The sequence below is a fragment of the Erpetoichthys calabaricus genome, chromosome 8, assembly GCF_900747795.2.
Source record: "Erpetoichthys calabaricus chromosome 8, fErpCal1.3, whole genome shotgun sequence".
NCBI lineage: Eukaryota > Metazoa > Chordata > Cladistia > Polypteriformes > Polypteridae > Erpetoichthys > Erpetoichthys calabaricus.
The window spans coordinates 116,602,753-116,630,442 of NC_041401.2; the positions used below are offsets into that span (position 1 = coordinate 116,602,753).

Below are 27,690 nucleotides of genomic sequence, written 5' to 3' on the forward strand. Positions count from 1 at the left end.
AAAACTTGTAGATCCGTCTCAACTTAAATCGCTTCGCACCTCACCATCAGCATCTTTTATCCTGTAAATGTGTCGATAAGCAGCAAGCAGCCTGCTATCACATCCCCCGCCGCTGCACAGTTTTCTCAGCTCAAGTCTGTTTACCTGCGTGTCAGTTACTTGGAGTTGTATAGAGTGAGAACTCAAGCAAAATGACACCTTTTATAAATACTGTATCATTATTTGGAACACATGCATTTCATGTGTGTTCCGTGTCTACAACAATCTATGTACAGTAAACACATCGTTAAAACAAACATTTTTCATGTTTTAGTAATAATTGACAAAGTGTAGACATGAAGTGTTTGATATTTGGACTTTAGGCTTCACACATTAAACACTTTCACAAAAGGTACAAATATAACAGAACAAGTGCGCTTCTGTTCAAGATTATAACTGCAGAAAAAGAACCCGCGTTAGGGTGCAACATTGACATGGGTTTGCTGTGACTGCTTCAGTGGCGCAGTGGTATCAACTGTTGACTGGTAATCAAAACTTCACGGGTTCGATCCCGGCCGAGTCCGTTTTGAGAAGTGAGCTGCACTTATTCTTACTATTTTAGAATAAAAACATACATTTGATTTCAGTCTGTAACAGCCAGTGTAAATGTACGATACTTGTAAAGGTTAGCTTTGTTTTGGTTTTTTTTAATTCAGTTTTATTCTCTCAATCGCGTTCACGATCCCACACCCCCTTTTCCCATTTGACACTGCTGTTTTCACATAAAGACGTGCTATAAACAGGTGAACTCAGATCATGACGACGGTTCTACATCGGAGCAAGAATGCACATCGGCGGCATCGCTGTACTTTGTATATGTACACGGGAAGCTCTGCCGTCTACTTGTGACTTTACGCTGTAGGAAGTAAGTAAATAAAGTGGGATCGTGAACGCGACTGAGAAAATAAAACTGAACACAAAAAAAAACAAAGCCAACCTTTACAGGTATCATACATTTACACCGGCTGTTACAGACTGAAATCAAATGCATGTTTTTATTCTAAAATAGTAAGAGTAAGAGCAGTTTACTTCTCAAAATGGACTCTTCTGGGATCGAACCGGTGAAGTTTTGATTACCAGTCAACAGCTGATACCGTTTCGCCACCGAAGCGTTCGTAGCAAATGCGTGCCAATTTCGCACCCTAACACAGGTTATTTTTCTGCAGTTATATTCTTGAATAGAAGCGCACTTGTTCTGTTATATTTGTACCTTTTGTGAAAGTGTTTTTGATATTTGGAATTCAGGCTTAACACATTATACACTTCATGTCTACATTTTGTCAAATATTACTAAAACATGAAAAATGTTTGTTTTAACGATATGTTTACTGTACATAGATTGTTGTAATGAAATGCATGTGTTTCAAATAACGATACAGTATTTATAAAAGGTGTCATTTTGCTTGACTTCTCACTTTATACAACTCTAAGCAACTGACACGCAGGTAAACAGATTTGAGCTGAGAAAACCTTGCGGCAGTGGGGGATGTGATAGCAGGCTGCTTGCTGCTTATCGACACATTTACAGGTTAAAAGATGCTGATGGCGAGGTGCGAAGCAATTTAAGGTGGGACGGATCTATGAGTTTTTTCGTAGGCTCTGGTAATTCTAGTGTTAAGGTGCTGCATATTCTGTAGGTTGAAAAACATATACCCTAATAAGGAACATAAATATTAGATGAAGTATCAACTATTACTTATATATATGGAATTTCTAAAATACTAATTCTATCAGTTAGTTTACCTGCACATGCCAATCCCTGGCCCCAAGCAAACAAAGCATTTCTGAGACCTCTATAATGCTTCTCAATAAATTAGCACAGAGATGTTATGGGACAGACTATAATGTCCATGTGTTAATACTCCTCCTATTTGTAGGCTATAATTTACTGACAAGTAATTTTTTTTTTAATTTATTTAAGGTTCTCACTCTGTTAACACCTGGTTACATTTTCGTTCCCCTTTATAAAAAACAGACAGGATGACAACAATATCCCAATGTAAATTGATGGAGGAATAATTGCTGTATAGTCTGCTTTAAAAGTTAAACTGCTTAAAAAAAAAATAGTACGACTCATCATAGAAAACACTCAATCCCCAAAAGATCACAAAATGTACAATTCAGAACAGTCTGCTTATAATTAACCAGTTCATAAGTGCTATTCCAGAAATATAATAGTCATTAATACCAGTGACTAAATGCTAGAAGATCAAAGCATGAAGTCCAAGATTACTTATGGAGAAAATGTAAATAACCATCCAGTTTATGCCTTGAGTATAGCAGGGTTCATCTTGTTAAAACAGCTTCTCTTTAACATTGTAAAAGGTGCGTCTCCAGCCACCTTAGCCATTTAGGTGTCTCATCATTATAGCTCATCTATTCTGTACTGCTACCAGTTGTTGGCCATCTTCAATTCTTTGGCATCTGACTAATGTTTTGCTCTCTGCAACGGTGGAAAATGCTGTACAAAATCCTTCTTTAATGTGCTTCTCTGCACTCTCCTATATTCTTTTAAATCCGTTGTAGTTATGGTTTATTTAGGTTGCTATCTGGGTGTTGGCGGAGTGGTGGCTCTGAGGCTAAGGATCTGCGCTGGTCTCCTGAAGGTTGCCGGTTCGAATCCCCATCACTGCCAAACAGAAATGCTACTCTGCTGGGCCCTTGAGCAAGGCCCTTAACCTTCAGTTGCTCCAGGGACGCTGTACAATGGCTGACCCTGCACTCTGACCCCACGGGGTATGCGAAAAAACCAAGTAATTTCCTTCGGGATTAATAAAGTATAATAAAATTTTTAAAAAAAAATGTTTATCACAACTTCATAATCTTTGAACCACAATAGAAAATATGACTTTTACATGGTATTACTCAGAACCCCAAAACCAAGTGTAGATAAAAAGGCAGAAATGACAGTACACTACTGGTAACATTGGCTGCTTTTGATCCAATGATCGCTGGATTGTAGGCCCAGGACTTTGTGTTTGGCACCACCTCCATAACATTCCCATCTCAGCCTTGATTAAACTGTCCTAACATAATAATCCATCAACGGCATGTTCCCAGGATTTCAAACACACACTTATGTAAAGTCCAAACCAGCCCTTTAGATTTACTCAAATAAAGAAACCAAACAGGATACAAGACTTACAATATGTACTGTATTTATTGAAGTTTGACACATGTTTAATTTCCTATGATAAAATGTAATCTGTCTGGTGACACCAATGTAAGCAAGTCTTTGCCTCTTGTGTGCATGAGTGATTCTGTGCGGGTTAGCTTAGAGGCTGAAGTAGCGTCCATCAGCATCTCCACTTGTTACCACATTACTGGCTGGTATTCTGGGCTCTATTGGCTGCTTCACCAGCAGGACACTGCAGTCAGGTTCATGAAGCCCTCCTACACTCTGCATTTCAGGCTTTTTAAATACCACTCCATTAAACTGAAGACAATTAGCAGTACAGCACCTAAGAAGAGTTGCGTTCCTAGGATTATGATAATAAAGGGGGAACTCCTTAGATGAAGCTTTTAAATTTGCAAGATAACACACTTTACATATCCATCTTCACCTTTCAGAATACCAGGCGTGGTCCTCTGACAGTAGACCCAGAGGCTGACCCAGAATCTACTGGAGGAATTATCTTTCAGTTAATCAGTAGAGTGGCTTGAAATTGATCTATTTATTTATTTTGAAAAGTACATTGATGTTCAGTGAACAAACATTGTTTTTAAAATCTATGACATTCTTTAATAAAGGATATAACCAACTAAAATGAAAGCAAAGCAACATTTTTCCTACTCATTTAATGTACAGTAAATCCTGAGATTCTGCAAAAACAAGGCAAGCATTTCTTTTTATAGAAGATTGTAAAACTCATTCATTGCTTCATTAGACAAAGGCACGGTGATGAAATCCAAGTTGTCAATCTGTTTTATGTCTATGGGAAGGATCTTTGCTGAATTGATGTCCCAATGCTATTTGCAATAATTTGTTTTTTTTTTTTTGCCTTCTATCCAGACTGGAGGAGGGGAGTCATATACTATTGGTCTGCGTTTCGCACCCAGTCAGTGTCCAGGTGTTGAGGAGATTCTCATTTATATCAATGATCAAGAGGATAAGAATGAGGAAACCTTCTGCGTCAAGGTCATCTATTTCTAAACAGACAACATTGTGGAACATTCTTGTCTGGCATTAATATTTCTCACCTTTTTATCAGAAAAATCTTTGATAGATGAAGGGCAACATAATCAAATTTGCATTTCTGTTCATTGGTAGGCGTCATATGCCTTAAAGGAGACATTGATTATGTAACCCTTGGTTTACATTTGTTTTTATCTGCTTTGCAGCAGGTTTCTGTACTCCCATAAAACTATACAGGTAGTTGAGTTGAGTACGGGACTGTGCAAAGGTCTGTTAAAAATTGCTTGAATTTACCTGATTGGTTTTATTGTAAATGGTAATTGTAGCAACTGCTGAAATAGAGTTGGGGAACTTCAAATTATGTTTGCTGATGACTCTCGGTCAAAATGATGTTGTATGAAATGCTGTTTTAATGATTGAACAATCATTTGTACTTGGATTATAAGTATAGTGGAAATTGATTCATTTTAAAGGTCATATGATGCTAGTAAAATGAAATTTAAGTAAGTAACATGAGTAGCGTGTTACCTTGTTACTCTCAGAATATTTTCAGACACGTGTATGAATATGTCCAAATATGGTACAAAGTCTGAGAGTCAGCTAATTGTTTCCAATGTTGTCAATGCTTACTTATCTCTGCTCTTAAAAAGGCACTGAAGCCTAACATCTTCCCTTCTAAACTGACAATACTATACTTCTCAGTAAAATAAATTCTAATTATCATGACTCAGAGGCTTATGAGCGGAGGGGCCCTTGCTGTGCAGTTTGCAAGGCAGCTTTAGTGAGAACTTTCTCCTGTCTTGGGGTTTCCTGTTGATCGGTTTCAGTAAAATACTGAGAATGAGACAAATTTGGAAAAATATTTTATCATTTTATTTATTAAATAAAGATAATCTGACTACATTTTTATTATATATATTTTTTTACACAAATGCAGGATATAACATGCCCAATTGTGTATGTAATTAAAAATGCGGAATACATTGAAATTCAGAAGATTATAAATCAAACAATATGGCTTTTTCCATTTTAAACCTTAAAGTATTTATATATGTATGCATGTAAAGAATAGATTTTGTGCAATGCATAAATAATTTATATAATACTTCATTTTCCTGATGTAATCAAAAATTTTGTATATGTGACACTTAATGCTGTAGAATTTGTTTAATGAAAGATTTTTTTAATGAACCTGTCATATACTTGTAATTTCACTTTTGATATTGTAGTAAGTTTATTCATTAAATTTTTTTTTTTTTTTTTTACAAAAGGACTATAAATATACATATTTTACATAAATGTGAATGGAACTGTAATTAATGTAATAATTGAAGGTATAAATGAAATTGAATCATGGTAAATTCCTTATTTTCTAAATAAAACTAAATATTGTAAATGAAAATTTAAGTATACATTAGCACCAAAAATTTTTTCCAAAATCATGAAATTTCTTAATTATGTGGTATATTTAGGAACAAAAGAAGTTTAAGGTAAGATTAAGCAGACTTTTTGCCGAAAATGACTGCCACTTCAGTGGTCACCAGCCTTTTTAGCCATCAGGTCACCTTTTCGTAATCAAAACAAATCAAAAAGTATGACATCATAAATGCCACATCTAAGCTATCCAGAATAGACGTGCATTCAACTTATTCCCAGAAGTTATTTATTTTGTTCGCTTATTTCATCAAGGTGCTGACAATCATGGCATTAACAGGCAGTGAGATAGCCTGAGGCCACAAGTCGTTTCTAGTGCCGTTTGTCAGGTTAACATTTGCCAAGCTGTCATATTATATATACACACACAAACCTCCATCCATCCATCCATCCATCCATTTTGCAACCCGCTGAATCCGAACACAGGGTCACGGGGGTCTGCTGCAGCCAATCCCAGCCAACACAGGGCACAAGGCAGGAAACAATCCCGGGCAGGGTGCCAACCCACCGCAGACACACAAACCTTTACATTTCAAAAAGTCAGTTGTCAATGTCCATGGCACATATCAACAGCAAACTGCCCACATGACCCCTTAGTAGTTGATAACCAAGAGGGGCATAGTGGTGAGTGAGAGACAACGACTGGGTTCAAATAGCCAAAGTGTACAGTGGTGTGAAAAACTATTTGCCCCCTTCCTGATTTCTTATTCTTTTGCATGTTTGTCACACAAAATGTTTCTGATCATCAAACACATTTAACCATTAGTCAAATATAACACAAGTAAACACAAAATGCAGTTTGTAAATGGTGGTTTTTATTATTTAGGGAGAAAAAAAAATCCAAACCTACATGGCCCTGTGTGAAAAAGTAATTGCCCCCTGAACCTAATAACTGGTTGGGCCACCCTTAGCAGCAATAACTGCAATCAAGCGTTTGCGATAACTTGCAATGAGTCTTTTACAGCGCTCTGGAGGAATTTTGGCCCACTCATCTTTGCAAAATTGTTGTAATTCAGCTTTATTTGAGGGTTTTCTAGCATGAACCGCCTTTTTAAGGTCATGCCATAGCATCTCAATTGGATTCAGGTCAGGACTTTGACTAGGCCACTCTAAAGTCTTCATTTTGTTTTTCTTCAGCCATTCAGAGGTGGATTTGCTGGTGTGTTTTGGGTCATTGTCCTGTTGCAGCACCCAAGATCGCTTCAGCTTGAGTTGACTAACAGATGGCCGGACATTCTCCTTCAGGATTTTTTGGTAGACAGTACAATTCATGGTTCCATCTATCACAGCAAGCCTTCCAGGTCCTGAAGCAGCAAAATAACCCCAGACCGTCACACTACCACCACCATATTTTACTGTTGGTATGATGTTCTTTTTCTGAAATGCTGTGTTCCTTTTACGCCAGATGTAACGGGACATTTGCCTTCCAAAAAGATCAACTTTTGACTCATCAGTCCACAAGGTATTTTCCCAAAAGTCTTGGCAATCATTGAGATGTTTCTTAGCAAAATTGAGACGAGCCCTAATGTTCTTTTTGCTTAACAGTGGTTTGCGTCTTGGAAATCTGCCATGCAAGCCGTTTTTGCCCAGTCTCTTTCTTATGGTGGAGTAGTGAACACTGACCTTAATTGAGGCAAGTGAGGCCTGCAGTTCTTTAGACATTGTCCTGGGGTCTTTTGTGACCTCTCGGATGAGTCGTCTCTGCGCTCTTGGGGTAAATTTGGTCGGCCGGCCACTCCTGGGAAGGTTCACCACTGTTCCATGTTTTTGCCATTTGTGGATAATGGCTCTCACTGTGGTTCGCTGGAGTCCCAAAGCTTTAGAAATGGCTTTATAACCTTTACCAGACTGATAGATCTCAATTACTTCTGTTCTCATTTGTTCCTGAATTTCTTTGGATCTTGGCACGATGTCTAGCTTTTGAGGTGCTTTTGGTCTACTTCTCTGTGTCAGGCAGCTCCTATTTAAGTGATTTCTTGATTGAAACAGGTGTGGCAGTAATCAGGCCTGGGGGTGGCTACGGAAATTGAACTCAGGTGTGATACACCACAGTTAGGTTATTTTTTAACAAGGGGGCAATTACTTTTTCACACAGGGCATGTAGGTTTGTATTTTTTTTCTCCCTAAATAATAAACATCATTTAAAAACTGCATTTTGTGTTTACTTGTGTTATATTTGACTAATGGTTAAATGTGTTTGATGATCAGAAACATTTTGTGTGACAAACATGCAAAAGAATAAGAAATCAGGAAGGGGGCAAATAGTTTTTCACACCACTGTATATTTATTACATCTCAGTTCTAATAATAAAGTGCAATGCAGATTAAAATAAATGATGCACTTGAACACTTTTTTGTGGAGATTAAAAATTAATAAATCTCTATTATATAAAATCCTGCAACGAGACTTTTTTTTTTTTTTTCCCCTCTTTCTTTGAAGAGATTTTTTCAACTCCTGTGAGACTTTGGCCACGAGAGTTTTTCAAGTCACACCCTCCTTTCAATCATATTCAGCCACGCACACGGTACTCTCACCTCTCATTCGTTTGAATGCTTTTGTCAGACAGTTCCCAAATAAAAAGACATTATGTCCAAATCTTATTGAAGAATTTTCATCACGAAGGGTTGTCAACAGAAAATGAGTACACGGACAATCCTAGCACCGAGAAACAAAGTCAACCGAATAAACACCAAAAATGTTGATCGGTTACATGGCAAATTAGTTAAATGCGTCTCAATAGAATATGCTGAAGCAGTTGGTGGGGATTGTGTGGAAGATGAAAACAACAACTTACAATATCCCAAAGAATAACTACAACCATTAACACCATCTGGTCTTCCACCACACGAATTACTGTTGAAAGAAGGATGTATCCAAGAAAGGTAATGTAGTAAATCTTACAGCTTCGCGTTAGAATAGCTTTTGCAAAGACAATTAATAAATCTCAGAGCCAAACATTCAAAAAAGATGATTTAATAGAAAGAAACTTCACTCACGGGCAGTTATACATTGTGTTGCCACAATGAAAGTCCAAACACAGAATCAAAATTCCATGCAATACTGACGAAAATTAAATTCAAAAAATTGTTTTTACTGAAGTTTTACAGTAAAAGTGTAAGTTTAAAAAGTTTGTGTGTTAATTTCAAAGCCAAACAGAATGAAATCTTATTACTCAAAGAAAAACTAATGCAAAATGAAAATTTACTTTCAAATTATTATGTTTTACTATTTTTAATATGTATGTTTACTCGCTGTAATGTAAAATAGTTCATTCTATTATGCATATGTAACAATTGCCATGAAAATAAAAATTGTTTAAAAATTGTACATCCACATCCCCATACGCAAGTTGCAGAACCGCAAAGCGGGAAGCATGTAGTGCAGGTCCGGGGGTTGGAGAGCGAAGTGAGCAGGGGGCAAAGCCCCCCTGGTACTTTAAAAATCACAAAATAAAACATTCCAAAACTCAGTTGTTTACCTCAGCAAGTCTACCACAGTTTTCTCTCCCTCCATCTCCCCAGCTCACCCAAGCAGGTCTTCCCTGTTGGCGACTCCAACAGCTTCAGTTGCCATCATCCATCTCCCGTCCCACCTGCCCTCTTCAGTTACAGCCCACAGCCACCTCCATCTTCTCATACACTACACCATACTTCTGGGATCCATGAGAGGGTCAATCCAAGTCCCCACTCCTACAAAACTGTTCAGAGTGCTCCCCGACAGGGGCTGACCGTACTGCCTCCTCTCTCCACAGCACTTGCATAATTTCCTGAACTGCCTTGCCATTTCTTTTTGGTCATTGCCCTCCAACCTTTGTTCTCATTTTGTACTGCTCAGACTCAACTATTGGTGGACATAGGTATGTACATGTTGTGCCCTGGGGTACTAATGAGGCAACAGTCCAAACCAAGCATGTCTGCATGTGAATGTATGAAATGTGAATCCCCTCAGACACACCAGAGCCACTCCATCATGCTACTACACCACCACGAGCTTGAATGCGTTGTATACATCAATAAAAAAAAGATGTGCTGCCAAGCACAAGATTTTCTTTTATGTTAGAGTTGGGTTGGAGGTGCAGGCACTTCATATATTTATGTCACATCATGACATGAAGTCCATGTTTGTTTGGTAATTCCTTGACAGCAAGAGTGCTTGTCACTGCAAATGGGTTTTTTAAAATGTACAGAAAGTTGTCTTTTACTGCATTGTCTTCAGTCTTTTTTTTTTTTTAGCTGTGACAGAAATGTTTGTACAAAAGCTGATACCTTTCAGACTGATTCGCAAAGGACTCTCTCCTTTATCAGCTTTGCAGTTTTCACCTGAAATGGATCTTCCAAGAGGACAATGAAGTCAAGAAATTTTGGCTGTCATTACTTTCAATCTGAGGAGTTGCTTTCTTCCAATCTTTCCTTACTGAGTAGGGGGGATTTGATAAGACAGTGCTCAGGTTTGTGCTACTATCAAACTCATCCTTAAATTGTACAAATGGGAGATGCACAGTATAAGTGTATAATCCCTCACTGCTCCCCATCACCTCAATTTCAATGCCTTTGTTCATAAATGTCAATTTATTTATATAGCACATTTAAAACAACATAGTAATGCTGTGGCCAAAGTGCTTTACAATAATAGAAGTAAAAAAATAATTAACAAATAGAAATATAATATATGAACATAAAATAAAATACATAATAAATAGAAGTAATGTTATATACATAAAAAAATAGATGTTATATAATCACAAAGAGGAAACCATCAGTATTACTGAAGGTCATGGAATGCAAGTGAATAGAAATGAGTCTTTAATCTTGTTTTGAACAGTTCAATTGTAGACGACTCCTTTATGTGATGAGGTAAAGAGTTCCACAGGCGAGGAGCAGCAGCTGCAAAAGCCCTGTCCTCCTTAGTTTTACACTTGGTACGAGGGACAACCAGAGACAGCTGACCAGAAGATCTAAGCACTCTAGATGGCTGATGTAAAACACACAATTCAGATAAATAGGCAGGAGCAAGTCCATGTAAAGATTTAAAAACTAGTAGCAAGATTTTAAAATCAATTCGAAAACTGACAGGCAGCCAGTGTAAAGAAGCTAAATTAGGAGAAACAGAATCAGACTTTCTTGCCCCAACCAGAAAGCGAGCGGCAGCATTTTGGACCAACTGTAACCTGCGTATCGGAGATTTGTTAATCCCAGAATACAGCGAGTTGCAGTAATCGAGGCGAGAAAAAAAAAAAACGCATGAGTAGCTATCTCAAGATCCCTAGAAGATAAAAGGCTTTATCTTACCTAATAGACAAAGTTGGAAAAAGCAACTCGACTACAGAATTTACTTGTTTCTCAAAAGAGAGGTTACTAATCAAAGGTAACACCAAGATTGCAGACTTGAGGTTTGGAAAAGACTGAGAAAGAGCCGAGAAGTCCAAGACCAATTTGGGCTTTAGCTGATGGTCCCACTATAAGCACCTCTGTTTTATTTTGATTTAGGTCAAAAAAATTATTAGCCATCCAGGATCTTAGTTCAGACAGACAGTTGTGGAGTTGATTTGTTGTAGAGTTGCAGACAGGAATATAAACCTGTGTATCAGCATAGCAGTGAAAAGAAATGTTAAAATTTCCTAAAAATAGGGTGAAGGTATATAGAGAATAAAATAGGGATTCATTTTGGGTCCTGAGGAACACCACATTTAAGAGGAGCAGTAGATGAAGAAGAGGAATTAAAAGTCACTGAAAAGTGTCTACCAGTTAGATATGACCTGAACCAGTTAAGAGCAGCCCCTTTGAGCCCAACAAGATGTTCAAGCCGCATCAGCAATATTTCATGGTCAATGGTGTCAAAAGCAGCGGACAGGTCAAGGAGGAGAAGGACTGCCGTATCACTTCAGTAATGAGATGTCATTGAACACTTTCAGGAGTGCTGTTTCAACACTATGATAACACCTAAAGCCAGATTGGTAGATCTCAAATAAATTATTGGAGTTAAGGTGATCAACCAATTGATTCTAAATAATTCTTTCTAGAATTTTAGCCAGAAATGGCAATTGGGAAATCGGATGAAAATTGGCTAAAACTCCAGGATCTAATTCTTCCTTTTTCAGACGGGGATGGACTGCAGCATGTTTAAAAAATGAAGGCACAACTCCCGAACTAATAGAATCATTGATAATGACTAATAAGGGTGGGCCCAACACATCAAAGGCTTCCACTAAGAGACGTGGTGGTACAATATCCAGAGGACTGGGGGCTGGTTTAAGGGTGTCAATAGTTCTTTTTAGCTGTGAAAGGGAGACTAGATCAAAGGATTCTAAGACAATGTCATGATTATCAGTAGGAAGCTCATAGCCCGTTTGAACAATGCCACGGCAGATAGTATCGATTTTGCTGACAAATGAATGAGGATAAGAACAATGCTATTTAATTCCATTGCAGAGTGAGGGTGAATGGCCACATTAATTGAATTAAATAAGACCCTAGGATTCTTTGAGTGATGGGATACTAAATCGGCAAAAAAGTTTTGTTTTGTTATCTTAACTTCAGCCTGGAAATTGAAAAGTCCTAAAAATCTGTTTAGAGACAATCAGTCCATCTTTTTTCCAACGCCGTTCAGCAGTTCGACAGGCACGGCACAGTGATCGTGTATTTTCATTTAGCCAGGGAGCAGGTCTACCCTTATTACTGCGTATCTTGGGCGGAGCAATCGAGTCTAAAATTGTTTTACAGGAAGAATTAAATTTGACAGAATCATCGATACCATTATTTTGGTCATGCACATAAAAGACTAGAGAAAATGGCTTTAAAATCAGAAGAATTTAAAAAGCGCGAGCAGCGTGGAGGACAGCTATTTGTCGGGACATCAACAGTAATATTCAGATCCATCATTATAGAAAAGTGATCAGTAAAAGAAACATCACATAAATCAATATTATTCACTGAAATATCACGAGTAAGAACGAGATCAAGGGTGTGACCGAGAGAGTGGGTTGGCATATTAATATGCTGTATAAAATCAAATGAGTTCAAAAGTGATAAAAAGTCGTTGACCAAAGGTTTCGATTGACAACAAACGTGAATGTTGAAATCACCAACAATAAATACTTTATCATGAGAGAGGGTGATATCAGCCTCTTATCACTTAGCTGAACTTTACTACCATAAAATTTATTAAACTTCTCCTTTGCTTGCTTAGAAGCTACCTCTGGTGATAGGTGTTGAAAAACTGACAAATTCTTCTGCCACCCCTTTAGTAAATTTCTCCAAATAATTGCAGCCCTTCTTCATCACTGATAAAATTGTGGTCTGCAATTTTACCCAATTTGGCAATGAAGGACAGACAAGACAAACTCACCTTTAACTATTGTCACATCTGCACGTGGGAGGTTAAACTTACACAGTTCAAGTGCATTTTGATTCTGCAAGGGACTATTCCTTGCTCGAGAGATTCTCAGTTGTACGGTTTGTCTGGACTCTGCTTTTTGATTATCACCTTTTTTTTCTTTTATGTTAAAGTTGGGTTGAAGGTACAGGCAGGTCTTCTACATTTTCAATCCTGCTCTAGCTTCTGGAATTTATTCCTCAGTAGCGATCAGTTCCTTTTCCTTAAGTTGGAGTTCATCTAATTCTGTCTTTTAGCTGCACCTCTGCCTGAGTATTGCTTACTCAGATGCCACATCGGTCGGTACAGGTGAAGCAGACAAGTAGTATAATCTGCAAGACTTAACTCTGAAAACACCATCTTCAGGCTTGGCATCACAAAATGGATAAGTTCTCTTCGAAGTAATTCTCCGATATGGTTATCTAGTCATTCAGGAGATTGAATGCACATACCAATCCAGCACTGAGCATCAACTAGAAACTCATTAACCTTTTTCATTTTAGATAAACTTTAGAGGCTTTCATACTCTCATTGTACTTTAAATTGATCCCTTTCTTTATCAATTTTCTGTCTCAACTTTAAGACTTTCAAGATGTTCAGACTTCCTCTCTACAGCTTCTTTAAGCGGATTGAACTCTGGGTTGCTTTCTGTCTACCTTTGGACTGAGGCCCTCGACTTTGTACTAGTATAGCTCCGATTACTGCTTCCTTCAGTGTACAGACGCTTATCATTTGGTTCTATCATTTCAACCGATGCACATTAGAAAATGCCTGACACTGGCAAGAGCCCCATAGCCACTGCAAGGTTATTTAAAACAACTAGAATGTTAGCTTCTGGACTGCGGTGGGTTGGCACCCTGCCCGGGATTGGTTCCTGCCTTGTGCCCTGTGTTGGCTGGGATTGGCTCCAGCAGACCCCCGTGACCCTGTGTTTGGATTCAGCGGGTTGGAAAATGGATGGATGGATGTTAGCTTCTGGAAAGAATATCAGTGCCTAGCACAGTTATTTAACACTGTTCTACATTAGATCTCAATCAGCATGCATACAACCAGGAAACTGAAGAAGTAAGGCACATATAAAGAATGGCGATATACAAGGTTAACTGAACTCCTTCAATTGGTTCAGTTTTATTTCTGTTATATGAGCTAACTTTGTCTGGAAGTTTTCTGACCTAAAGTGTAGGCACATTTGTTGAGGATTTCCAAATAGTTCAAAATGCAGCTACCAAAAGGTTCCCGTAGGTAGAAGCAGTTTTGTACACAGGACTTGTCATCTGAGTGTCTTTTGTTTTTAAAAGTTTTGGTGAATTCAAACCAAAGAGTTCACAAACAACAAAGACACTAAAAAGAGAAACCGGTTGGTTGTTGCTGATATTACTGTCCTTAAACCCAGGACATTGATAGTCACAACAAAGGATGGACTGGGAAATAACACAGAAAGAGGGTGCAAAGTGTTCTTATTTCAAAACAATTAGTTGGGTACTTCCCAGAGCGGTTGGTCTTTTCTGCTCCCTCACTTGCCTCCATTGCACAGCACTGGCACTGCCATGATCCTACTGTCTGCCACACTACTTTAGCTTAGGCCATGTGGCTATGGTTCTCTGTGTAAAGAAAAACTTCATATGTGTGTGAAATTTACCCTGAAGTTTCCATCTCTGTCATCATAGAAGTCTTGATGAACTCTATTCATAATAAACACTTCAGTTCTGTTTCATCTGAATCTTTTGTGTAAACTGAAAAGGCTCAGCTCTTTATCTTTCCTCAAACTCTGAAATCAGCCTAATCGCTCTTCTCTGGACTTTTTCCAATGCTGCTATGTCCTTTTCGTAGCCTGAAGAGCAAAACTGCACACAGTACTCCAGATGAGACCTCACCAGTGTGTTATAAAGCTTGAGCAGAACCTCCTTGGTCTTCTACTCTACACCCCATACTATACAACCTAACATCGTTGGCATCTTAATGGCTTCTGAACACCATCTGGCAGTTGATAGTGTCGAGTCCACTACAACTCCTAAATCCTTCTCATGAGGTGGACTTTCAATTTTCAGACTCCCCATTGTGTATTTGTTACGGCCTACCAAAAGGGCTAAGGGTATGTAAATAGGCCACACACACGGGAGAAAAAACCTAAACCAGCTATATAACAGACTCCATTTATTGTCAAAAAGGAAAAACCTTTCAATATGGAGAAAGTTACACAAAACCTCAACAAGGCAGGACAACAATAACATATCTAGCTGCAAAGTTTACACAGCTAAATACATATTATCCATATTTATCACATAGATGGCTAGCTTATAATTACATCTCTTTAATAGGCAACAAGAAACAAAAACCCAACGCCAGGCCATCCAACCTTAACTCTCCATACCTCTGTGTCCATGTGTCTCTCTTAAAACCTAAAGAAGCTTCTTTCATAATCTACACCCCACCCATAACCCAGGTGATTTAACAACGGGTAACTCAGTAGGTGGGTAATTCTAGCAGGACTCAAGTCCTCAGCACCAAATTAGAGTAGAGTTTAACAAAGATCTAGAGTAGGTCATAACATACCCCCACCCTTAAAATCTACAAAACACATTTTAAATCAAATCTATATTCATTCTTATGAGGAAAAAAAAAAAACAGCTATTTTCTTTACCTTTATGCTTAATAGATAATTGAGCAATCAAAGACCAACACGTTAACCTCTGATTAGAATTAAACACAAATTGGTTAAAAAGGTAATGGGACTGATCTGTTTAAAAAAAACAAAAAAAAAAAAAAACATTACCGGGAGTACAGCTGAACCACCAAACTTCAAAATGTCAGGGTCTCTCTCGATAGTTGAATACTGCAGTTGGTGTTGAACGTTTTGGAGAATTAGCTTATAGGATGTTCCACTCCATTCTCATTTTCCTGTAGAACATGTCCAGCTTAAAATGGCAACAAAGTTAGGAGCAGCCAGAACAGAAGCAGTTAAAGATTTTGCATTTTCAAAAGCATTGACAGTCATTACTCCATTTTAATTTTTTTTTAGTGCAAAAATAAGTCCATGGTGTCACCACAGTAATAAAGTTTACAAAAACTGCAGTAGTATCCAACCATACCCAGAAAACCTCAGTTTTTTGTTTTAGGCACTGGGAACTCTTTAATAGTAGTAATCTTTGCATCAAAAGATCGTACCTTTTAACACCCACGTATCCAAAGAGCAACCCTCAGGCAGAAGGTGGCATGGCTTTACCTAATTTTCAGTTTTATTACTGGGCAGCAAACATACAAGCTATAAAAACCTGGACACAAATAAATGAACATACACAGGCTTGGTCCGCAATAGAAATAAAATCCTGTAGTACTTCTTTATACTTCCTGCTCTCCAATAAATGAAAGTTAATCGCAAATATACTAATAACCCAATTGTGCTTTACTCACTCAGAATATGGAACCAAATTAGAAAGCATTTTAAGATGGAAAATCTTTTATCAGTGGCACCTCTGCAAGAGAACCACCTCTTTCAGCCTTCGCAAACATATCCAGTTTTTAATACCTGGAAAAGTTTTGGGATTAAAATGCTCAGAGATCTTTATATAGACAACATATTTGCATCTTTTGAACAATTACGTTCAAAATTCAACCTCCCAGCTACACATTTCTTTCACTATCTTCAAATTAGAAATTTTGTTAAACAGAAACTGCCCGATTTTCCTCACCTCGTACCCTCCACCATGCTGGAAAAAATACTGCTCAATTTCAAGGAATTAAACACCATTTCCGCATTATATAAAATCTTATTAGAGTCCCTACCTTTCAAAGACCCAAGTGGACATTGGGAAGAAGATCTCTTAATAAATCAGAAAAGGAGTGGAAGGTAGCAAAGCAGAGAATTCACTCGAGCTCCATATGCACAAAGCATAGAATTATTAAACTAAAAATTATATATCGAGCTCATCTGTCTCACTTAAAACTGTCCAGAATGTTTCCAGGGCAAAATCCAACCTGCAAACGCTGCAACCAAGCTCCTGCCTCACTGGGTCACATGTTTTGGGCCTGCACCAAACGAACATCATTTTGGACCAAAATTTTTAAGTGTCTCTCAGACAGCCTTGGGGTCACAATTCCTCCTAACCCATTAACAGCTGTGTTCGGTGTTCTTCCAGACGGACTTGAAGTGCAGAAGGACAAACAAACGGTGATTGCATTCACTACACTTTTGGCACACAGACTTATTTTGTTAAATTGGAAGAATCCTAACTCTTCTGATAAGTCTGGGAAACCGACGTTTTATATTATTTGAAAAAATCAAATTCTCAGTTAGAGGATCTGTACAGAATTTTTTCAAAACCTGGCAGGATCTAATCAATATTTTAGAATAAGAGAAATAACCATCACCACATTTCCCTTCTCCATTTTTTATTTACCTATATATATTTCTTCCCTTTCTTTTATTGTTGCCTTATTAAAAAGCCCTAAGCAATTCTCCTTTGGCTAAGCTCTCCTTCAAGGGTGGGGTTTGATTTGTCTTCAATTCTTTTTTGTTATAAATTAATTTGTATGGAATGATTACAATAAAAATAAAGGTCGTAACTTTCCATGGCCCACCTGCTTTCCAAGACAGGTAACGGTCGTTTGTCCAAATTCACATTTAGCCAACTTCAAAGTGAGGCTAGTCTTTTCAAGATGATCAAAAACGATTTCAATAGCCTGAATGTGTTCCGGCCAGCTTTTGGAATAAACCACTAGATCAAATAAGCCTCACACTATTGTAATCCTGCTAGTACAATGTCGTTAGTCGTTGAAATGTGGCAGGAGCATTCCTCATTCCAAATGCCATCACTGTATATTGAAGACAACAATCTGGTGTAAGAAATGCAGAAATTTCAGAAGCACGTGGAGTCAGAGGCACCTGCCAATCTCCTTTTAGCAGATCAAATTTACTCCCATAGCGAGCCGAGCCAACTCTATCAATACAATTATCCCTTCTTGGAAGACAGAATGAATCCGGTTTAGTAACTGCATTTACCTTTTGATAAATCGGTACAAAACTGATAAGTCCCATATGGCTTAGGTACTAAAATACATGAACTCCATGGACTTATTCTGTGAACAGCAAGACCATTTTCCAACAAATATTCAACTTCTTTACCCATAAGGGTACGTTTAACAGTATTAACCTTATAAGCATGCCGTTTAATTGGCTGTACATGGTTTACCTCAATATCATGATACATTTGTACAAGTAGGTACATCAGAAAATAGCCCAGAATGAGCAGATACAAGACTTAAAATATCCACATGGTCCAAGTCAGGTAAATACATTCTTGAAGATTAGATAATTTTAGAATTTGATATCTATGTGCTATGCACATGTGAGCAGCAAGTTAACTGTCCTCAGATGTGACAGAGACCGCCAACGCCACCGAGGTTTCAAGGCCACCCAACTTTACCCCCCGTTTATCCTTTAAACAATCTTCCACCTGACTGGTACAGTTTTAACATATTATGGAGTATGGATAAGATAATCCCAGTCACTTTTCTATTATTACTTAAGGACCAGAAAAACTAGCTTGCAAAGCAAAACCAGCGACAGGCAAGAGAACTAATACTTTGTCTCCTGGCTGAAAACTTCAATTCTGATTTCTTATCACAGTATCACATTTTTGTTTCAGAGGACTCCAATTTTTTTTAGCTATTTCACAAGCATAACTCAGTTTATGATAAAATCAAGAACATAATCCAATAAATTTAGTAGTTGAAATTTCAGACATCCATCTGTTTTAGCAACTTTAAAAGGTCCTCATATGGTATGAGCAACTACAAGCTCTGAAGGACTAAATCCTAGAGAATCTTGAGCTACCTCTCGTATTGCAAATACAAAAGGGATACCCTCATCCCAGTTTCTCTCAAACTGGGAAGTACGCAGTATAGACTTCAGGGTCTGATGGAACCGTTCTAAAACCCCTTGAGATGCTGGATGATAGGCACTTGGTATTTTACGCTTTACTGCTGTAAAACTTGAGCAAACAATTTAGGCCTGAAATTAGACCCTTGATCCGACTGCATAACTTTAGGTACAGTAATCCCTCACCTATCGCGGGGGTTACGTTCCAGAGCCCCCCGCGATAGGTGAAAATCCGCGAAGTAGCGACCTATATTTATTTTATCATTTATACATATTTTAAGGCTTTATAAACCCTTCCCACACTCTTATAAACCTTTCTCACTCTCTTGTTAACCTTTCCCACGCTCTTATAAACACTTCCTATGCTCTTAAACACTTTCTACATTCTTAAACACCTCAGACCAACACTGCACACTGCACACAGCGATCAGACATCGATGTGTCTGCACTCGCTTTGTGAAGGGGGGCAGCTGAACTCACGCTGAGCAGAAATGGACTTTGTGCTGCGTCTGCCAAAATGCCTGCTTGTCGCTCTGCGCGTTCAGAAGAAGGAGTGTGTGTGTGTGTGTGTGTGTGGGTGTGTGAGAGCTGAACGCACCTTCGCTCAAACCCCCCCTCCCCGGAAGCGCAGTAAGCTCCTGCCACTTCGCATTGTCAAGGGGGTGGGGAGCTGAATGAACGCTAAGGAGAAGTGGACTTTGTGCTGCTTGTCGCTCTGCGTGTCAATAATTTTAAGCCTGTACATCACCAATTTTCCTGTCTCACGGTCTTGTCTTGCGTGAAGTTAAAATGTTTTATAATAGTGAGATGTTACTCATATCCTTAGCCCGACATCCACATATCATGTGTTAACAAAGTGTGTTTTTTAAGTTTACATGTGTTTAAAGCATGTGGGATGGGTATTTTAAGGCTTAAACTATAACAATGTTTATTTATATGGTCTTTCTATATCGCGGATTTTCTCCTGTTGCTGATGGGTCTGGAACATAACTTCCGCGATAGGCGGGCAATCACTTGTATTTAAAAACCCGTGAAGTCGTGAATCCGCGAAAAGTGAACCGCGAAGTAGCGAGGGATTACTGTAAACCAAATCAAGAAAAATTTCAAAGCCTTTACAATAAAAGGAGGCAGTACATTTTTTTTAAAACAGGAATAGCCTCAGGATATCTTGTGGCCCTGCACATAATGGTTAATAAATACTGATTCCCAGATTTTGTTCTGGGCAATGGACCAACACAATCAGTATGTTCACCTAGTACTGGGATTTGATGCAATGGAGCCGAGGGAATTTTTTGATTTGGTTTTCCAACCAAATGACAAGCAGCACGTTTCACAATAACGTTTATCAGACCATAGCCCTGGCCAGTAGAAATGCCTACATATTCGGTCACATGTTTTATTCCCAAATGACCAGCTAAGCAATCATCATGGGCAACTGATAACATTTGATTGAACAATATAAAACCAGTACTACAACAATTTGAAATTGTACATCCCATTCAGGAGTTGATGCAGATGATTGACATTTACACATCAAAACTCCATTTTCAACAAAATAAGCAATACAGTTCACCCGACGTTTCCTTCGACACATTAGAGAAAAGTGAGGCAAGTTCAGGGTCACTAACTCCATAATACATTGCTCTCGTGAAATGGACCAAGGCAATAAATACATCTTCAGTTAGTCTAATTTGGTTTTAACTGTCTTAAGTTTTTTCCTCTTCAGGCAGAGTCGATAATGAAGTCAGATGTCCTCTGATCAATATCATTAAGTTTGATAAATTCACATCCAACTCCTCAGAACTACTCCAAGTCTTTTGGACTGTGCACGAGTCACAACACATGCAGAACACACTAAGAAACTGACATGCCAGCTCATCAGAACAAGGTGGTGTAGGGTTTCCCCAAAACCACTGGAACGGGCGATGTTACCCCCAGCCAAGTCATTGCCCAATATGAATGTAACCCCCTCCACAGGAAATTGAGGGCACACTCCCAACAGTAACGAGCCCGGACACCACGTCAGATTTGAAAACCACTGTATGAAGAGGAACATTCACAGCCCATTTCAAATACACTTGATCCCTTTGAGGTCTTCTCAGACAGAGGTAAAACTCCTTTAACAGGCTTTTGAACATCAGGATGGCCAAGTGTTACTGAACCATTTGTAATAGAAGGTTCATAACCATTACAAACAATCCATTAGACTTTTCTTCAAGTTGTACCAGAGCCACACTTTTTAGATCTTAATCTCCTTAAACATTACAATTAGAAGTTATATGACCCAGCTTTCTACAATAAAAAGCAAACATGCTTTTGGTCTACTGCTACATTATTAGACATCACCGTTTTATCCTGTAATAAATTCAGATTAGAGGACCCAGTCAAACCTGTTTATTTTCTCACCAGAATATTTGTGAAGTAAATAGTTATGTGCAAGAACAAATTCATCAGCTAATACAGCTGCTTCAGAGACTTTCAAAACTTTGCTCATTTAAATTGGTCAATTCATTCTGGAAGGCAATTTTTTTTTAATCCTCAAGCAAGACTAAATCAGAGCTGTTGAAATTGCTAAGCACTGAGATGCACACCATCTATCAAAAAAGGTTCTCAGTTTCTTCAGCAAACTCCAAAAGTTTTAGGACTTCTGAACTTGTCGATATGCCTCTGGAACCAACTCATAAGCCCACAACAGCATTTTTCACCAGCTCATAAGTTACTGTTCAGCTGAAAGAGCAGAACACACTTCTTGTGCTTTTCCACTTAATTTACATTGCAATAACATCTAGACATCTTTTGGCCAATGCAATACAGTTGCAACAAATTCAAATAAAATATTTACTTCAGTTTCTTTAAGAGGAACTAAATATACATTTGCAAGTATCTAAAGCATTAGAATTATTAGGACAAGGGCCAATCAAGGCCTCAACTTCAAGATCCTTAAGTCAAGCAGTTCATCTAGTTTCAAATCCCATCCCTCTCCATAGCCACTTTTTTCCACATTCTCCAACTTTGTTCTTCTATGCCCACTATAAAATTTAAGACCTTGACATTTTAACTCACAATGAAGTTCCCTCAAACTTCAGTAGCTCTATTTTCTACAGGAATATCAAAATGCTCTACTGCCTCACCTGCCTGTGTACTTCCTACATCAACACAGGTTTAAACAGCAGCTTCTGAAAGCAATGTGGGATCTGCCTCAGCACAAGTATCAGGCAATGCAACATTACCTTCCATAGTACTTGCTGAAACTTCCAATCAAGCAACACCAATGTTATTAAATTAGGCTTAAGTTCAGACTTACTAGCAAGACATGATAATGAGATATCAAAGAAGTCAGTAATAAGCAAGATCTGCCTTTCTATCAAGCTTACAGTGGGATCACTAACATTTGCAAATCAAAATCCATAGTAACACTAAAAAGCAGTAAAACCTGCCACAATATACAAAAATTGGCCCTTCAAAATTAGAGTCCACAATACTTAATTACCAAACAATTACTGATATACCAAATACTACACTTAAAAAGGCCCTCAGATTTCTTTTTGAATATACTAAAGCAGTTAGAGGGGGAAAAAACACTCCAAAGTCACAGGACCACCAAAATCAGTTTGGCCAAAACTCAGTACACAAAAATACTGAAAAGATCCCAGACAAGTCCCCAATATGTTACAGCCTACCAAAAGGCTTAGGGGCCTATAAATAGGCCACACACAAGTGAGAGAAGGAGACAAAACACAGAAAAACATTAAACCAGCTAAATAAAAACAGACTCCATTTATTGTCAAAAAGGAAAAACACCTCACAATATGGAGAAAGTTACACAAGACAGGAGGACAACACTAAATTAACAATCTAGCTACACAAAGTTTACACAGCTAGATACATACAATCCACATTTATCACATCACAGACTCACTTACAACAATTGCCTTTCTTTCACAGGCAACAAGAACATCTCACACAGGTGAGCACCAAAGAAACTTCTTTTATAATCTACACCCCACCCACATCCCAGGTGATTTCTTAACATGCAACTCAATAGGTGGGTAATTAGGGCAGGACTCAGTTAAGTCATCAGCCCCAAATTAGAGTAGAGATTAACAAAAAGATCTAGAGTCCATCGTCACAGTATTCAAACCTAACCTTTTTACTTCCTGTGTGTAATACTTTACATTCACTTACATTAAGTTTCATCTGCCACAAGTTTGCCCAAGCCTGTATGCTGTCCAAGTGCCACTGTAATGAATCAACGGATTTGAAGTTATCTGCCCATCCACCTAGCTTGGTATCATCTGCAAACTTAAATAGCTTGTTACTTATATTGCTATCCAAATCATTTATGTCAGGGGTCCTCAATCATGGTCCTGGAGGGCCACAGTGGCTGCAGGTTTTTATTCCAACCCAACTGCTTAATAAGAAGCACTTACTGCTCAAGTAACACTTCTACTTCACTTCAGTTGTCTCGCTCGTTAAGACTTTGAACCCTTATTGCTTATTTTAGTCTTAAACAGCTGCATTCTCGGTTTTTAATTGCTCCTAATTAGCAATAAGATGCAAATGACAAAGGAGACCAGCATTTCTCCATTTAGCTTGTTATCCTTTACACCTGTGTGTATTTATCATGCACTATTGGGTTTAATTACACACTTGGAAGGAAAGGGAAGAGAAAAAAGTGAAGGACTGAGAATTACTCACCCATTTTAGCCTTCAAATCATTTGGATGATATCCTTAGAAAGGGAAAGAAAATCTGGGATATGAGAATGACCTGACATGGCAGAGTTAAATCACCAACAAGCCATGAAATTAAATTATTGGCAAGAATTGTTTTCTAATTAAGCAACCGGGTTAGAACAAAAACCTGTAGCCACTGCGGCCCTCCGGGACTGTGATTGAGGACCCCTGATTTATGTATATTAAAAATTGCAGCAGCCCTAGCACTGACCCTTGTGTAACACCACTCTTAACATCGGTCAATTCTGATGAGGTTCATCACACCATCACCCTCTGAGTCCTGAGTCTGAGCCAGTTCTGCACCCATCTACAAACATCACTCTGCACTCCCAGTTCTTTTAGTTTGATGCCCAACCACTCATGTGACACCTTATCAAATGCTTTCTGAAAGTCCAGATAAATAATATCCTACTGTATGTTCCACTTTGATCACATCCTTTTGTTGCTTCCTCATAGAATTCCAGCATGTTGGTAAAACACAACCTTCTTCATTTAAACACATGCTGAGTGTTCAGCAAAACCGTTGTTCTTACCATGTGTTACTTAATTTTTCCTTTAATAATTCTTTCTATAAATTTACCTGTGATGCACATTAAGCTTACTGGCCTATCACTGACTGATCGCCCATTTTATATAACAAGATAATGTTTGCCATTTCAAAGTCTTTTGGAGTTTCCCGAGTGTGAAGTGACTTTCTAAAAATACTGTATGTGTAAAGGATAACCTCCTTAAGGATAAATATCATCTGGTCCCATTCATTTGTCTGATTTCAGCGTATTTATTCTAAGCAGTACTTCTCCTTCTACAATTTCAAAATCACTCAGTACCTCCTTTGATTGTCCCTTTTTCCACTGGGAGATGATCTGTTTCCTCACATGTAAATGACTCTGAAAAATGCAAGTTTAAAACATCTGCTATTTCACTGTCTTTGTTTTTTAATTCCACTTTGCTATTCCTGATGCATTTCACCTCTTCCTTGAGTGTTCTTTTCCTACTAAAATACTGAAACAATCTCTTTGGGTCATCTTTTGCCTTATCTGCTATATTCCTCTATAACCGCCTGAACATTATTCCATTAACATGTTAGCTTATAGAAAGTAAAACAGAGTCTTCCATTATCTATGTAGTTATGTAAAACCTACATTCTATTCAAATTTAGCAAAAAACGTCTGTGACTTTACCATTCATTTAATAGGTTTGACTCATTCATTGCCCATAAACGCAAGATCTCTGCTTTCATTGTATTCCCTGGTGCCTGATCAGAAATGATGCATCTCTTAGACACCTGAGAACAGTCCTGCTCATGATCAGTATTTCGTTGTGCTTTGCCATTTGACCAAGGGCAAGATCCACTTTTACCCTGCCAAGTATGCTCATGGCAGGACGAGTGCTATGAATGGTTGGGAAAAGCCCCTCTGGAATTGCACTTAGTGGGCACTACGCTTGTCATAGTGGGCACTGGTCTTTTAGTGACCAGCAGCAGGGATTGTGTCACTCCATGTTTTGTTTTGTTAAATCTTTCCTTACATTTTTGTTTATTTATACACAGTACTGTGCAAATGTTGTAGGCAGGTGTGAAAGAATGCTGTAAACAAAGAATGCTTTCAGAAATATAAATAATGATTGTTTATTGTTATCAATTTACAAAATGCAAAGTGAGCGAACAAAAGAAAAATCTAAATCAAATCATTATTTGGTGTTACTACCTTTTGCCTTCAAACCAGCATCAATTCTTATAGGTCCACTTGCACAAAGTCAGGGATTTTGTAGGATTATAGTCAGGTGTATGATCAACCAATTATACCAAACAGGTGCTAATGATCATCAATGTCACACGTAGGTTGAAACACAGTCATGAACTGAAACAGAAACAGCTGTGTAGGAGGCTTAAAACTGGGTGAGGAACAGCCAAACTCTGCTACCAAGGTGAGGTTGTGGAAGACAGTTTCATGTCATGGCAAGATTGAGCACAGCAACAAGACACAAGGTAGTTATACTGCATCAGCAAGGTCTCTCCCAGACAAAGATTTCAAAGCAGACTGGGGTTTCAAGATGTGCTGTTCAAGCTCTTTTGAAGAAGCACAAAGAAACGGGCAACGTTGAGGATCGTAGACGCAGTGGTCGGCCAAGGAAACTTAGTGCAGCAGATGAAAGACACATCAAGCTTATTACCCTTCAAAATCGGAAGATGTCCAGCAGTGCCATCAGCTCAGAACTGGCAGAAACCAGTGGGACCCAGGTACACCCATCTACTGTCCGGAGAAGTCTGGCCAGAAGTGGTCTTCATGGAAGAGCTGCAGCCAAAAAGCCATACCTCCGACGTGGAAACAAGGCCAAGCAACTGAAGTATGCACGAAAACATAGGAACTGGGGTGCAGAAAAATGGCAGCAGGTGCTCTGGACTGATGAGTCAAAATTTGAAATATTTGGCTGTAGCAGAAGGCAGTTTGTTCATCGAAGGGCTGGAGAGCGGTACAATAATGAGTGTCTGCAGGCAACAGTGAAGCATGGTGGAGGTTCCTTGAGCGTTTGGGGCTGCATTTCTGCAAATGGAGTTGGAGATTTGGTCAGGATTAATGGTGTTCTCAATGCTGAGAAATACAGGCAGATACTTATCCATCATGCAATACCATCAGGGAGGCGTATGATTGGCCCCAAATTTATTCTGCAGCAGGACAATGACCCCAAACATACAGCCAAAGTCATTAAGAACTATCTTCAGCGTAAAGAAGAACAAGAAGTCCTGGAAGTGATGGTATGGCCCCCACAGAGCCCTGATCTCAACATCATCGAGTGTGTCTGGGATTACATGAAGAGACAGAAGGATGTGAGGAAGCCTACATCCACCAAAGATCTGTGGTTAGTTCTCCAAGATGTTTGGAACAACCTACCAGCTGAGTTCCTTCAACAACTGTGTGCAAGTGTACCTAGAAGAATTGATGCTGTTTTGAAGGCAAAGGGTGGTCACACCAAATATTGATTTGATTTAGATTTCTCTTTTGTTCATTTACTGCCTTTTGTTGATTGATGAAAATAAATGATTAACACTTCCATTTTTGAAAGCATTCTTTGTTTACAGCATTTTTTCACACCTGCCTAAAACTTTTGCACAGTTCTGTATATTGTGGGGAACAGCCCGGACACCGACGGGCACACATCGAAGGTTTAAACAACAACACACGTTTATTCATTATTAGATAGATAGATACTTTATTAATCCCAATGGGAAATTCACATTTTATTTACATAAAGTGTAGCACTCACAACCCAGTGCCTCAGCACTAATCACCCTTAGTCCAGGCCTCTTTACAATGCCTCTCTTCTCCTGACCGCCTCCACTCCTCTCCTCCGAGCTCCGCCCCCTTCCAATTGACTCCAGCCACCGAATGGAGGGAGGCGGCTCCTTTTATCCCCACCCGGTTGTGCTCCAGGTGCCTCCCTGGTGTGGCAGAAGTGCTGAGGGCCAGGGCTCCTCAGGAATCGGGGCGCCCCCTGGTGGTGACCACAGGCCCCTATAGGGTTGAGCTTCTAAGCTCCGTTCCCATGGTCCCCAAAGCCACCAGGGTGGTCGTCCCCTCATGGTCTGGAAGAGGCGTAATCCCTCCTCCGGTCGTTCAGTACCACCCCCAGCCGTTTGCCACTATATATATATATATATATATATATACTAGGGGGGCCAAGCCCCAGTTCCGGCCAGAATATTAGTAAAATCTGTAAATGTACAAAAGAAAAATTATTATTTATTGGAGTCAAGTTCACGAAATTCTATAAATATCCATCCATCCATCCATCCATTATCCAACCCGCTATATCCTAACTACAGGGTCACGGGGGACTGCTGGAGCCAATCCCAGCCAGTACAGGGCGCAAGGCAGGAAACAAACCCCGGGCAGGGCGCCATCCCACCACAGGGCACAGACACACTAGGGACAATTTAGAATCGCCAATGCACCTAACCTGCATGTCTTTGGACTGTGGGAGGAAACCGGAGCACCCAGAGGAAACCCACGCAGACACGGGGAGAATATGCAAACCCAGGTCCCCTTACTGCAAGGCAGCAGCACTACCCACTGCCTTCTATAAATATGTAAAAGAAA

The 27,690-nt window shown here is 38.9% G+C and overlaps 1 protein-coding gene across 1 annotated transcript in view; it reads left to right on the forward strand.

Annotated features, from left to right (window-relative positions):
* Window positions 1-5,240, forward strand: part of nphp4 (nephronophthisis 4) — a 735,573-nt gene extending 730,333 nt beyond the window's left edge. The window contains exon 29 of the mRNA XM_051931213.1: window positions 4,052-5,240. Within this exon, the coding sequence (XP_051787173.1) occupies window positions 4,052-4,192 (141 nt within the window). The 3' untranslated portion in view covers window positions 4,193-5,240. The remainder of the gene's footprint in view (window positions 1-4,051) is intronic.
* The last annotated feature ends 22,450 nt before the right edge of the window (window positions 5,241-27,690 follow it).